Here is a 15,252-nt window from a genome sequence, read left to right on the forward strand (position 1 = left end):
GGCCGACTCGAGCATGGTTGACATCTACGTAATGCGGAGCATCGGGCGAATCGTCGTAGCACGAGGCCCCCACGCGCTGCCGATGCACGTCGAGCTGATGCTGCCCTACAGCAGCACGAAACGCGCTTTGTCGTTTTGCTTGACGCTTGTTTGCGTCCCCCTCGTGGCCATCACGCTCGCACACCTGGCAGAACGAGTGACCCCGACGGGGTGCAATATAACCTGGGTCGCGGCAATGTTGATCAGCCCAAATGTCTGTGTTTGGCGGATGAGGGAAGCGTCGTCGCACGTGCGCTATCAGTTCGCTATCAAACGCATCCAAAACGCTTGGCTAGTTCTCCTAAACACCGTTCCCAGCGGTCCCGGCCACCAACGGAAGCCTCAGCTACTTGCCACCCTTGACTGCAGATGGCGGAAGTTGGGTGCTCGTTGACCCACGAAAACGGTGAGATAAAGAGAGGCACCACAAGAACTGGCGTGATTCGGAGAAGAATGCTTCGCAATGAAAATACCATCGTGTTCCGAGTCCGAGGTTTCTGTGCACTGTAACGTGCAAAACGCCAAGGTTAATCTAGACCGCACCACCTGATAGTTCCAATTGTAGCTTCGGGTAGTTGAACCTCGTCAATCATTAACTATGACGTGTTTTAGTATATTGCAATGCTGTCCATGGCGCAGGCTGTCGCGCTGAGGCTGCACCCCATCTACCTGGGCATGCCTGTAGCAGTCGCCTGCTCATTCTCCTTCATCATACCCGCCGGTACACCACCGAACGCCATCGCCTACGACCTGGCCAAGCTCCGCATACCTGATATGGTAAGAGCCGAGCACACATGTATAGCCTAGGTTTGTTGTTGTTGTTGTTGTTGTTGTTGTTGTCCTGAGTGGCTGTGGCACATACCCACAGTGGGGGATTGGCCATGAATCAGGCGATTAAATTAGGTGTATAAAAATAAAACAAGGGAGTTAGCCTAGGGTAGCGGCATGTTGGGACAAGCGCTGACCCGTCTTTCTTCTGTGTCGTCTTTTAATGTGCCCTGTTATCATGGGTAAGACCGATTCTCTCCTGCACGTGGCTTTTCGATGAGTTTATGCCAGCGAAAAATTTATCGTCGTCGTATTTAGCAGTGTGCCGGCAAACGAGCCATTATTATGAGCGACTGTACTTAGCGAAAGTGTTCATAAGAGGAAAGAAAGTGAATTGTGTTGACTTCCAGTGATCCTTGATGGAGACCGAGACAGGCTTTCTTCTTGTCGCCTTGAGTCGACGGCTCAGGGATAAGTTCCAGGCATGCACATAGCATGACATCACGTTGAGAGAGACGATGACACCTTTCGTGCAAACGTCGCTGTGTAAAAAAGATGAACACACCAAGCTTAAACACACCAAAGCACCACTTTGAATACATGGGCAGCCAATGTTTCTGATGCGAGGTCATGTTACAGGATGAGGAGGAGAGTAACTTATATAACATATTGGACTAGTATACCACATAGCCAGTGAAGTAATTGAAGTAATTCTACTGGCGTTTGAACAGACTGAGGACTCCTAAACAAACAAAAATCTACATATGACAGCAAGCCACTTCCTTCATGGCAAGTATACGTGGACTCGTTCTCGAATGTTTATGCAACATGACCGTCATTTTGTCGCACGCTGCTTCTCCACTTAACAGCAGCTTGTTCCCGTGGCGAAATCAGTAGCGCAAAAGTCGCCTACGTGCGCAATAGTGATTGCGCTTAGGAAGCATATTTTATGACCTTGGGGTTCTAGTATGCGGGATCTGGTATTATTTGGCTTTCTTGTGGGCATATGATCCCTGATGAAATTTCGTCCCTGTGATTTATGCTGGAACAGTAATGCTAGCATTCTTTATATCAGTCCCAATAAGCCAATGGAGAAATTTTTATGAAATTGACTCAATTCTTATTAAAAGAACTCAGGAAACACGCAATCAAAGACTGAGAATAGCTAAAAATACGTCAAGAATGTATCGCCCGCAACAATTTATGGGATGCTATTTCCAAGCTTATCTGCGAAATCAATCCTTTTCTCGGTGATTCTTTCTGCGTTCTTAAATGTTCACGTTGTAGTCTCACATTGTATTTTACATTATTGCGCACATATAGCAGATTACCACACTCTACTTTTACAATATATGTTATCGAACAGCCAGCTCAGCACAAACTATTTAGGTCACCTTCTAAAGGAAGAGGCATTTAGTTCAAATATGTTCGGCAACTATGTTTACGGTCGAGTTTCGCAACTATAGTGATGTCGTTTTCTTTTACGGCCCATCATGTTACTTAACCTTATCCTGCTTCTCCTCCTCCATGCAATCCTCATGCAATCTAAACATAAAAGAACTAATGACTATTTATTATAATTTATTTTTGTTACAGGCGAAACCAGGATTTTTCGTCAACTTAATATGCGTGGCGATCGAAGTGGTCATGATACACACCTTGGGTTTTCCCATCTTTGGCCTTTCAACCTTCCCGGAATGGGCGGAACCCTACAGGCACTCTCTAAATGGAAGCATACTCATCGATGCCACTTCGGGATCACCCACAGAAAACACGACGATCACTATAAGTGCAGGCAGGGCGACTTCCTGGTGAACTTCGGCTACTTGGAAGGCGACAATATGGACAGCTGCACTATGTCCGTGGACTGCAATGCATTGCGTGAAGGACGGCTACGCTTGCCAATGGCCAACGTGCAAAAAAGCAAAAAGAAGAGGGAATATTTGTATACTGTTGCTTTTGCCTGCAAATGCAGTGCGATTGCCCCTTTAGTCATTTAGTCAACACTACTAGCTCATAAGCTCTCGTGGTGCTTGTAGTAAGTAGCTTCGACGTGGGGGGGGGGGGGGGGGGGGTTGAGGGGTCCGACGCGGGATTTCCGGCTTGAGGCCTAACGGCCTGGCGCGAAGCGCCGCAAGGAAGAGCCTGACTGCTCGACTCGGGGACCAGACAAAGAATGACTTTATTCCAGCGAGGGGAAACGCAGTAGGTATACTTACAGCGTTTGGCGCTGAGTGGCGCACTGACGTAAACGATTCGAAACCGAAACTGGAAGCCGACACAATATATTACAGTGCTGCCACAGGACCATGACAGCTTTTTTTAAACACGCCGGATAATATACCAAATGCGTTTAACGACGCCCTGCTTGCGTATACAAGTTTTGCGCCACAGTTGGTTGACCAAAGTTGGTTTGAAGTTTCACCGAACAACCCGTGTATCGTACCACGTCCATTATAAAGTTTCGGGAAGTAAAAAAATTGTGGTGTGTCAGTGTTCGTGAACATTCAAAGACGACTCGGGAACATGGATACTTCAAGTGATCAACGAAAGTCGAAAAACGGGCGTATTTGGAGTTAACGTTTCAAAGAGGGGCCTTTTCTTCGTCAGATTTGTCTTCACATTGACGAAGACAATCTCTGCTTGTCAAAACGTTGGCTTCAAAGACATTCCTTGTTCGACCCCTGTTGACCCACTACGCATGTTGTATTGATTTGAAAACACAACTTCGTTCAAAAACATTTTTTTTGTACAATTGGCTTGCTGAGTAACAACACTTTGCGGTTATCCTAAAGGATGGCCTTCCCATTCGAAGCCGCGTGGTCTCCCACCGGCGTCAGAGAAAGGTGAAGACGAAGTTCCATCGTTTTTCTCCAAGCGAGTTTTGTACTTTCCATTGCTCTACGTGTTTTGAAGCAACAACAGCAGCGTCCACATCTGCGTCATGGAACCGCCTTCTGTGCTCCCAGATAAGGTAAGGATCACACTGATCGCGACAGCTGTAACGCCATGGCGCCTTGCCAAAATTTTTTTTTTATATTGAGCAACTGCAGGCAATGAGTTCAGAAGATAACGCCAGCGGTTTTGATGCTGCTACGCTAAACTGCGACTTAGTTGTACCTCATGTATATGCGAATGTAATAGACACGAAGAGAAGGGACAACATTAGCGGTTTCTTCCAACCAAGGTTGTAATACAGACACGTGGCACTATATACAAAACGAAACACGCCAAAACACGCCAAACGGAAAAAAAACACCAAACACTTTTCAAATAGCATATATACACGAAACGCGTGTGAATAAATGAAGCTGATATTTTTTTACGTGACATTAAAAACATAACTTGTAGGACAGGCACGCTTGGGCAGCAGCAATCTTAATGCATTCCCTTTAGTTTTGTTGTGTTTTGAGTTGACACTTGCATTTCAATCTGGTCTTTACCCTCTATATACACGTGGCACTAATAAACCAGTTGCGAGTTTGCACATGGTTCGTTTGCGCGTTTTTTTTTGTTTGTATGCGTCTGTTCGTCTTTTAAGTTTGTACATGGCCGTAAGAAGACAGTAAGAATAAATATAGTTCAGACACACATATATATGATTCCTTGGTGTTTGGTGTAGAGACATTATTGTAAACTTCTTTATTGTTTTTATCTACATATATTTGTCGCGTGTCTGTATCAAGCATTTACATGAGAGACAGCACTCGTGTCATGTACTTATTTTAGCGTCCGTGCCCGGTCTTTTCGGGCTGATGCGTAATGTACGCAATCCCTCTCTCTACTTATTATCGTACGTCGCGATCTCGATACGAAAAAAAAAAAATTCCGGTACATCTAGGTTCCAAATGAACGCAGTTGGAGTGTACGAATATTCGAAATTTCCAATACGCGCTTAATCATCTTTTGCTGCGAGATTGAACTATGCGAAATTTTTGAGCACTCATTAAAAGCTGGACAGCAAGTAAGAATTACGATTACTGGAACCTTTAGGATGAGGCCCCTCTGCAAGCCATGACGGAACAGCCACCGACTCGGATGTTCTTTCGCTATGCCGAACTCGACTTTAGTTCTTGTGAAATTCTGAAATGTTATGCTGCGAATGCAATTGGTGCAGCGCCAAAAAAAACTTTGCTGAACGCGCATAGAAAGGGCAGCTGAGAAGACTGTGTTTAGCGTCCTCATTGCATGTGTTAGCACCATAGTCTCAACGACGACGCTAGATTGTTCACTGTTCTCGGCTATAGCGCATACGTCGTAATGAAGAGCTACAGCAGTCAATCCATAATGTAAGCTGCATGTACACAAACTAAATCTCATGAAGTGAAGATAAATTACAAAATGTTGAATAATATATATATATATATATATATATATATATATATATATATATATATATATATTTCATCCTAAGGGCCCGAGCGCATTACATAAGGGATGGGCGTACATTCGTGGTTGACTTGGCATACAACAGTAATAAAAGAAAGAAAGAAAAACAGATGGATCAATGGCAAACGATAGACACTGAGGTCTGACATGATAATCAGCAATAAAGTAAAAAAAAAGGTAAAAGAAGAAACATAACTGTAGCATAGCCACGGCACTCGGCCCAAACAGTTAGGAGGCGCAGACCGCTCGAACATAGAAGACATTTATTTAGGGGCGCGTGATAGCTTTTATTCCCTGAAGTGGGAAGGGAAGTGGGAGCGGAAAGAAGGAACAGAAGTATACTGCGCATGCGCAGAACTCTAGCATGCGGAAGACACAACAATAACCGATAAAGAAAATAACATAGAAAGTAAAATCACTGTTTGTTGGCCATTTTTTGCGCGCCGGTTGGTTATCAATGGCTATGAAAAATAAGCTGTCGGTTTTTCGCGAGAAATTCTGCGATCAGTGCACGAGGCTATGTAATCTAGGCAAAGCGTTCCGGTGTTTTATTGCTTGTGGAAGAAAGGAAGGGCTAAATGTTGAAGTGTAAACGCCTATGTTTGCAATCGGATGACTACGATATAAGCGGGAAGACACCTTCTGAGGAACTTTGACCAATGCCTGTCATGATATGGGACTAACGTAAAAGGAATGCCGAAAACAGAGGCGCGATATTATGCGGCGAGATGTCCGAGCTTGCACACTCGTTCGTTTTCAGTATGGCGAAGGGATAAATCGCGCAACGCGGTTCTGGATGGCTTCGGCATCCTCCGCGAGATATGTTTGTGAGGGGATGCCAGATCGAAGATGCGTACTTGAGTTTCGGCCTGACGTATGTCTGATACGCCAGTTTTTCAACGTCGGATGAGGCACATCTTTAAAGTGCGTTTAAGATACCCAAGTATTCTATAGAGGCATCTGCACGAATGGTTTCCATATGCGTAGCCCGTGATAGCGACGGTGTTGGGTGCAAGCCGAGATGTCTATAGGTAAGAGTTCTGCTAATCGAAGTTGAATCTGTGCAGTAGGTATGAGGGATAATAGTGTATCTTCAGGTAAATGAGGTGCACTTGCATTTGCTTAGATTAAGCGGCATGTACCATTTTCGGCACCACGTTTTGATAGTGTTAATGTCGTTTTGTTGGGTGATGCAGTCGTCCCGGTTACAGTCCTCGCGATGTGGTTGTAGATGACGCAGTCGTCAGCAAAAAAGTTTCAGTTTGTTCTTAGATCATTAACGTAAATTAAAAATAACAGGGTAGACAATCCAGCCCCTTGAGGAACTCCAGAAGTCAGGCTGCTGAAGTTAGAGTTGTGGTTGGTAATATAGAGGCATAAACTGTACGTGCCCTGTAAGAAAATATTTGATCCACCGGATTAGACCAGAGGGCAGACCGAGTGCGGACAGTTTCATTAGTGGGTGATTATGCGATTCATGGTCGAAAGCTTTTGAGAAACATAAAAACACTCCATCGATCTGCTGGTTAGTTTCCGTGCACATCGGTATGTCGTGGGTAAATTAGGTCAGCTGGCTCTCGCACGAAAGGCGTTTACGAAAGCCGTGTTGATGGGGATAGAAGAAGTTCAGTGATTCTTAGATGAGTCCTTATGTTCTTTGATATGATTCCCCCGAGTAGTTTAGAAGGGATGCTGCTGAGGTAAATTACAGGCAAGTGTTCGGTTACCTGGTCTAAAGATAGGGATAAATTGGGCTTTTTTTCCAAATGAAAGGAACGAATTCCGTTGCCAAGGGCTGCGTGATTGTAAGGTATATTATCCGGCTGGGCAATGAGATCGTGTCTTTGAGCAACATAGCGTTAATTACGTCGTAACCAGCTGATGTCGAAAGCCTGAGAGAAGTCATTGAATTGTATATGCTTTCATTGCTTATCTGGATTTTGGCACTCATGGCCATTGCGGAAACTTCCGGTAAAGAATAAATATTCTAATCATTAATCATTCGAACTAATGTCAAGCAGTCGTTTAATGCAGTCACGCATTCCTGCGTGCCGATCGCTTAACCCTCGGTTTTAGTAAGCTCTATTTGATTGGATTGATTGGAGAGACAGTTGCCAAAATTTGCTAGGGTTTGCTTTAAGGACGGCTAGAAGGTCACAAGAAAATTATTTATCTTTGGCTTCAGATAGTTCTTTAGAGTATTCTTCTACGCAAGTATTTTCTAGATGTATCGGGGTTGTTAGTTTCGCTTTTCTGTATAGATGCTTCTTTTTAATTACAAGATAGTTAAGGCGCTTGGTGAAACACAGGTTATTCTAATCCGATTTGACGATGATGCGAGGAACGTACCTTTTAAGTTTAGCGATTCGCTTTTAAGTATCTCCCAGTTTGCGTTCACTCAGTCGGTATTATAAAAAATTGTAAAGCTTTCGTAGAAACGTATTGGTTCTTTATTTTTTTTTTATTCCACTCTCGTTTAATGTCTAATTATTTAGCTTTCGGTACCTTGGCAGCAAGAAATAAATACACGCATACCGCATGGATAAATACTGGCCTTTCTCTAAATCTAGTATCGATTCGAGGTGGTTTTATGACTTGCATAATTTAGAGGCACCAGCCAGCGACTGCTCCATAATGAGAAGGAGAACATGTGTTGGAAAGACGACAAGACATTCTTTTTCAGTACATCATCAACATAAGATGAAAGGTAGCCTATCCAATGCCTTTATTATTGTGGGCGTTAGATGAGATAAATGCGAAAACTCTACGAAAAACGAGATAAGAGAGACACGCAGTATGGCGTCTGTCTCACTTGTACGATTGTCTGCGCTGTTTTCGTTTTTAACACCACGTACTCAATAGCCCAACACCAAACTCTCCTGGAGTTAAATGCCTACAGTGGTTCAAGCTATTCCCTTTGAACATTAACCCTCCTCTTTTCACCTTGTCCAATGCAAAGCTGAAGCTCTGCTTTTTACAGAGCGTGAACGCGAAATAACAAAACTGTATTGCCAAACTGCGTCACGGGACTCCCCGTCACGTGTGGACAACTGTTGCGAGCTCCTCTTCCACGAATGCGAAATTAAGCACCCAAATGACGAGCTATTTCTCGCATCGGCATTCTGCAGGTCGAGCCCCACTCATTTAAGCTAAACTACTTCGTGCGTCTGTAACAACACGCGGGCTCATTTTGCGAATAGGACTTGAGTGCTTTGAACCGGCACTAAACAGAAAAATATTGTTTTGCTGCGCGGTGAAGCCGAAGATGAACAGACGGAAGAACTGCGCGTGGGGTAGAAAATGGTCGACTGCCTGCGATCTCGTCTCTACACCCCCTAGATCATATTGTAAATAGATCCATCCCATCTGTGACAACTTTGATGGGCGGTGCGGGTAATCGCTCTGGACAACCTTCTTCTATGCACTCTCCGATGAAGCCGGCGCTTGCTCAGACTGCCACCTGAAGACATAGACATGAATGAATCCCAAGCAGCTGGCGGCAGCCATGACACAAGCATGCAAGATGAGAGTGAGCGCCCAAGGCAACTCATCTGGTGTATCCCTCCGAAAGAACCGCGTACCTTTTCTGGCAAGGCTGATGAGGATGTCGACGATTGGCTGAAGTATTATCAAAGGGTAAGCGGTCGCAATGGTTGGAACTCAACGGCGCGAATTGCTAACGTCGTTTTCTTTCTCACCGGGACCGCACTTGTCTGGTTCGATAATAACTAAAGCACGATGACAACGTGGGACAGGTTCTCTAAGGAAATCAAGAGCTAACTGCTTCGGAGACTCACTATCAAAAAGAAGGCTGAGTATACACTTTCGCGTAGAGAATATTTGCCTGGAGAAACATGCACAACCTACACTGAAGAAGTATTGAAACTGTGCAGAATTGTGAAATATCTTGAATTGTGTTACTAAGTCACTCTTCCACAATACTAAAGAAAATGAAAATGCCCTCACCTTGACAACAGGCGTGGTAAGCCAGAAGAGACCTAGAAATTAGAAACGGGGGGTTAGGGAGGGGGCCACGCCACCTTGAAGTTCCCGCATCAACTTGCCATGGTGATGGAATTTGACGACGTGGGCTCGGGCCTAGTTAACTTATTATCAGTAAACATGTACTTCGTTGTATTATAAAAGAGCCAAAAGATTGAACCTAGCTTGTAAGAACAGTTACGAAACCATAATAACCCCCCAACCCCCAAGAAAAAAAAATTTGACATCCCAATGGCGTACCGACGCTGGGGTTTACCTGCGAAACTTAAGAACAAATGGAATATACCCCCATTTTCTCTTTTCAATGTCAACCTCTTACCGCGAAATATAGGAATGTATAATTTTGAATGGACACCGTATGAGACTGAACTGACTTAATTTTTCCTCTTTAGTGTGCCTTTAACAAGACTGCGTGCGAGGAAAAAACTGTCGTCGTCGTCCAACTAAATAACGATCGCGGCCAACCGTCGTTTGTTTGGGACATCCCTCTTGACGCAAGACCCTGGTTTTAAAGAAGGCGGCCGCCAGGAGATGGAAGAAGCGACCATAAAAAAAGTCGGTTCCCTTACACTCTGTGGAGAACGATGACCAGGGAACCTACGTATGTGGGCCCCTTAATGGCGAACTGCACCTCCACCGCGTGTCGGCCCGGCATTGCTCTACCTTCGGGATCGTCCCATGTATTAAATATTGTTGGTATACGTGCTAAAGCGATCCGCCAGATCCTAGCCATAGACAGCGTTGCTGTGAAAAAACAAGAAAGGTTGAACGCGGTTAAACCAAGTTTGTCGAACCATAGCACGGTTTTGCTTGCTTTGGGAAAGGGGACAGACGCTACTCCGCTCCGTCATCAACTACCGCATCTGCGATTGCACCCACAGACCACACACAGGCGCTGCTCGGCGCGGCAGCCGCAGTGAGCGAATTGACTTTCATGCTGCGTCTAGATTCAACGCGAACTGAGTGTCGAAAGCACAGTGCACACGAAGCTACCAGCCCTCGGGGCACTTTTTACACATCGCAGATGGCTTTTAAGATGTGGGCACCCACACGGCGTGCGCTGCAGCTGTGCAGTAGTGGCAGGCTAAGACCCAGTTTGACCTTCCTTAGCTGAGCGTGAAGGTCAGATTTACGGAACCAGTTGGTTTCCGGGTTTGTTCCTGGAGTGGTATTGCTATTGCTCTAACAGTTGGAAGGAGATTCAACTATTCATTGAGAGGCTTATTATACTCTGCGAATTTCTCGATTACCTGATTAATGACATGGATGCGATCCATTGTAGAGTATCGCTTCCTGAAGCCAGCCTGTTCCCTTGGTTGACTAAAGTCCAGTGTTTCCCTTATTCTATTAGAGATCATTTGGTAAATATTTTATATAATACTGCGGGTAAGCTAATGAGCCTATAATTGTTCATTTCTTTAACGTCTCCCTTTTTGTGAATTAGTATAATGTTTGCATTCTTCCAGTTTTCTGGAACCCTTGCAGTCGATAGACGCTTCGTATAAAGAGTCGCCAGTTTTCCAAGCGTTATGTCTCCTCCATCTTTGACTAAGTCGACTGTTATTCCATCTTCTCCTGCCGCTCTCCCTCGTTTCATGTCTTGTAGGGCCCTTCTGACCTCATTGCTAGTTATAGGAAAAGGAGTTTCCTTATCCTGTTCATTACTGTTTGAAATTGAGGTATCCTGACTCATCTGGCTACTGTACAGGTTAGTATAAAATTCTTCCGCTGCTTTTACTATATCTTCGAGATTAATGATGATATTGTTACGTAGGAAGACACCGACGAAAAGCTATTTACAAGTATATTTACAAGGCAATACGCTGCGCTTGGCCAAGAGGCAAGAGCCCGCGCTAGCTTCTAATCGTCGTCGTCGTCTTCACAATGCTCGCCTTTCGTGATCGCACATATTGTGCCGTAGCACGACCCCCGGCGGCAAAAGCGCCGTCCCGGAGCGACTAAAGATCGGACTCGGAAGCAGTGTAGTAGGCCTTGAGCCTACTGACGTGTACGACATCACTAGATGCCAGAGGAGAGGACGAGGTTGAACCCACAGGAGCAATTTCGTAAGTCACAGGCGTCACCTGGCGCAGCACGCGGTAGGGCCCTGTGTATCGCGAAAGGAGCTTCTCGGAAAGTCCGACGTGACGAGTGGGCGACCACAGGAGTACGAGCGCACCAGGCGAAAACTGTACGTCACGATGGCGGGCGTTGTACTGGCACTGCTGAGTGGTTTGTGAGGCCGTTAGTCGAGCACGGGCAAGCTGGCGTGCATGGTCGGCGAGGGCGATGGCGTCGCGCGCATACTCGCTTGTTGAGACCGCAGCAGGAGGAAGTGCCGTGTCTAAGGGCAAGGTAGGTTCGCGACCGTACAGTAGATAAAAGGGAGAAAATCCAGCGGTGTCGTGCCGGGAAGAATTGTACGCGAATGTTACGTAAGGAAGGGCAATGTCCCAGTCGTGGTGGTCCTTGGAAACGTATTTGGCCAGCATATCGGTAAGAGTACTGTTTAACCGCTCTGTCAGGCCATCGGTTTGAGGATGGTATGAGGTAGTCAGTTTGTGTTGAATGGAGCAGGAACGCACAATGTCAGCGATAACTTTCGAGAGAAAGTTTCGACCACGGTCAGTAAGCAGCTGTCGCGGGGCGCCATGAAGCAAGATAATGTCCCGCAAGAGAAAGTTCGCGACGTCAGTGGCACAACTGGTAGGGAGAGCCCGAGTGATAGCGTATCGGGTGGCGTAATCAATCGCGACGGCTACCCATTTGTTCCCAGAGGATGACGTGGGAAACGGACCGAGCAGGTCTAATCCAACACGAAAGAACGGTTCCACAGGGACGGTGATCGGCTGGAGATGACTGGCAGGTAGCACCTGAGGTGTTTTCCGACGCTGGCAGGGATCACAGGCAGCAACATAGCGTCGAACGGAGCGAGTGAGACCAGGCCAATAGAAGGGGCGGCGGACGCGGTCGTACGTGCGGGTTACCCCAAGATGTCCTGCAGTGGGTGCGTCATGCATCTCAAAGAGCACAGTCTGCCGTAGCTGTTTTGGCACGACAAGAAGAAGGTCAGAGCCGTCAGGGAGGAAGTTCCTTCGATACAGAATGCCGCCCTGGAGGACATATCGGCAAACGGATGCGTCGGTAGGTGTAGAGCGCAGACGCTCGATAAGTGCTCGCAGCGATAGGTCTCGGTACTGCTCATCGGCGATGCTAGCGAAGGCAGACACAGAGAAAATGCCATTGGCGCTACTACTGTCGGCGTCGTCAGGCTCGTCGACGGGGTAGCGAGACAGGCAGTCAGCGTCCTTGTGTCGTCGGCCAGATTTATAGGTGACAGTATACGAATATTCTTGGAGACGTAAGGCCCAGCGACCAAGTCTTCCTGTAGGATCTTTCAGTGAGCATAACCAGCAAAGCGCGTGATGGTCTGTGACAACCGAAAAAGATCGGCCATATAAGTATGGGCGGAATTTCGCAACCGCCCAAACTAGGGCCAGACACTCACGCTCAGTGATGGAATAGTTGCGTTCCGAGGAGCCTGCTGGCGTAAGCGATAACACGGTCGTGGCCACGCTGGCGTTGTGCCAGTACCGCGCCAATTCCGTGACCGCTGGCATCAGTACGGACTTCGGTAGGCGCAGAAGGATCGAAATGGGCCAGAACGGGAGGCGTTCTGAGAATGTCGATTAGATGTAAGTATGCAGAGGCCTCGTTATCGCCCCACTGGAAAGGAGCGTCTTTTTTCAAAAGCTCGGTTAGTGGTCGTGCTATGGCGGCGAAATTTCTCATGAAACGGCGGAAGTACGAACAAAGGCCGATGAAGCTGCGCACATCCTTGACACACTTCGGAACAGGGAAGTGCGCAACAGCATGGATCTTGCCTGGGTCCGGTTGCACTCCGTTCGCGTCAACGAGATGTCCAAGGGCGGTAATCTGGCGACGGCCGAATTGGCACTTGGATGCGTTGAGTTGCAGACCGGCTCGACGAAAAACGTCCAGGACTGTTGAGAGGCGCTCGAGGTGCGTAGCGAACGTTAGGGAGAATGCGATAACGTCGTCCAGGTAGCACAGGCACGTGGACCATTTGAATCCGTGAAGAAGGGAGTCCATCATGCGTTCAAAAGTGGCAGGGGCGTTACATAGACCGAACGGCATCACTTTGAATTGATAAAGACCGTCGGGTGTGACAAAAGCAGTCTTCTCGCGGTCGAGATCGTCCACGGCAATCTGCCAGTAGCCGGAGCGAAGGTCAATAGAGGTGAAATAGCGAGCACCGTGGAGGCAGTCAAGGGCGTCATCAATCCGAGGTAGGGGATACACGTCCTTTTGGTAACCCTGTTAAGGTGCCGATAATCCACGCAAAAGCGCCCGAGCCATCCTTCTTTTTGACCAGTACTACAGGTGACGCCCATGGACTATATGATGGTTCAATAATGTTCTTGGCAAGCATTTTGCGAACTTCTGCGTGAATAACTTGACGCTCAGCTGGTGACACTCGATACGGGCGGCGATGAATAGGAGGGGCATCGCCGGTATTAATGCGAAATTTGACAGCTGTAGTTTGGGCCAAAGGACGATCGTTAAAGTAAAGAATATCGCGGTAGGAAAAGAGAACGCGGTAGAGTTCACGAGCGTTACTGGGCGTGAACTTGCGATTTCGCCGTGGACGCGTGCTCCGAGGAGGCACATGACGTCACACCGCGTTCCTTGTCGTTGGGTTCGCCTCCGCTCGCTTCGCCAGCTGCGTCGCATGCCTGATAACATGTCGGAGGATTGAAAAGGAGAGCGCCCCTGCGCCGCAACCACAGTTGAGGCGGCAGTATGGGCGGCGACAATTCTGATAAGCAGGAGGGGCCCCTTGAATTGACATCAGAACGAGATGAAGAGGAAACGAATCGCCCAGGAAACAGACGAACAGCGCGCCGAACGACTGGATAAACGCCGCAACATAGCTAGACAACCAGGCTAACCTGTACTTGTAATCAAGATTAACCAAGGCTAACCATGCTATGTCTTAGCTTTCGCTACGTATATCCTGGCATAGCCGAGCTAAGCCACTGCCAATTTTCACCCTGCTTATCTTTCAGTGCATATATCTTGGTTTGCCCTATGCCAAGTTTCTTTCTCACTGATTTCAGGCTGCGTCCACTTTTTTATGGCTTCTTCAGTCTTTCTCACGTTATAGTTTCCAATATCACTCATTTTCGCCTTGTTGAACAGTTTTTACAGTTCCGTGAATTCTATGTTATCTCTTAAGTTGGACACTTTCATTTTTTGTCGTTTCTTTATTAGGTCGTTTGTTACTTGCGAGAGCTTGCCTACTCGTTGCCTTGCTGCCTTGCCTCCCACTTCACTTGCTACTCTGAAGCCAAACTAGTTACGGTTTCATTCATTAGCTCTACGTCGTCATCATCATTCTGTTCTAAGGCTGCATATTTGTTTGCAAGTACCAACATGAGTTTGTCTGCTTTTACCCTTACAGCCTCAAGGTTGACCTGTTTCTTCTTGATCAATTTTGCTGTTTCTCTATTCAAATTGAGGCGAATCCTAGCCGTCACTAACCTACTGCACTTTACCCTGCCTATCACTTCAACATCCTGCACTATGCTGGGATCAGCAGAAAGTATGAAGTCAATTTCATTTCTTGTTTCACCATTAGGGCTTTCCAGGTCCACTTTCTACTGCTACGCTTCTAGAAAAAGGTGTTCATTATTCCAAGCTTATCCCTTTATGCGAATAGTACCAGCCTCTCTCCTCTAGCGTTCCTAGAATCGACGCCGTAGTTGCCAATTGCTTGTTCTCCAGCCTGCTTTCCCCCCACTTCTGCATTGAAATCGCCCATTACTATAGTATGCTGAGTTTGCACTTTTCTCATCGCTAATTCAACATCTTCATAAAACTGATCTACTTCCTCATCATCGCGACTGGATGTTGGTGCGTAGGCTTGCACTACCTTTAATCTATGCCTCTTATTAGGCTTGATTACGTCTACAGCTAGCCTCTCAATGAAGCTGCAGAATTCCTCAATGTTGCCCGCTATGTCGTTATGAA

At 46.7% G+C, this 15,252-nt stretch overlaps 2 protein-coding genes across 2 annotated transcripts in view; both read left to right on the plus strand.

The window, feature by feature from the left end:
* The window catches only part of LOC142576003 (Na(+)/citrate cotransporter-like), a 30,147-nt gene extending 27,292 nt beyond the window's left edge, over positions 1-2,855 (plus strand). Inside the window, exons 13-14 of the mRNA XM_075685873.1 lie at positions 679-816; positions 2,404-2,855. Of these exons, the coding sequence (XP_075541988.1) occupies positions 679-816; positions 2,404-2,622 (357 nt within the window). The 3' untranslated portion in view covers positions 2,623-2,855. The remainder of the gene's footprint in view (positions 1-678; positions 817-2,403) is intronic.
* A 48-nt stretch (positions 2,856-2,903) lies between these two features.
* LOC142574597 (Na(+)/H(+) exchange regulatory cofactor NHE-RF2-like) overlaps positions 2,904-15,252 on the plus strand; it is a 31,216-nt gene continuing 18,867 nt past the window's right edge. The window contains exon 1 of the mRNA XM_075683643.1: positions 2,904-3,781. Coding sequence (XP_075539758.1) covers positions 3,752-3,781 — 30 coding nt within the window. The 5' untranslated portion in view covers positions 2,904-3,751. The remainder of the gene's footprint in view (positions 3,782-15,252) is intronic.

The sequence above is a fragment of the Dermacentor variabilis genome, chromosome 3 (assembly GCF_050947875.1).
Source record: "Dermacentor variabilis isolate Ectoservices chromosome 3, ASM5094787v1, whole genome shotgun sequence".
Taxonomy (NCBI): Eukaryota; Metazoa; Arthropoda; class Arachnida; order Ixodida; family Ixodidae; genus Dermacentor; species Dermacentor variabilis.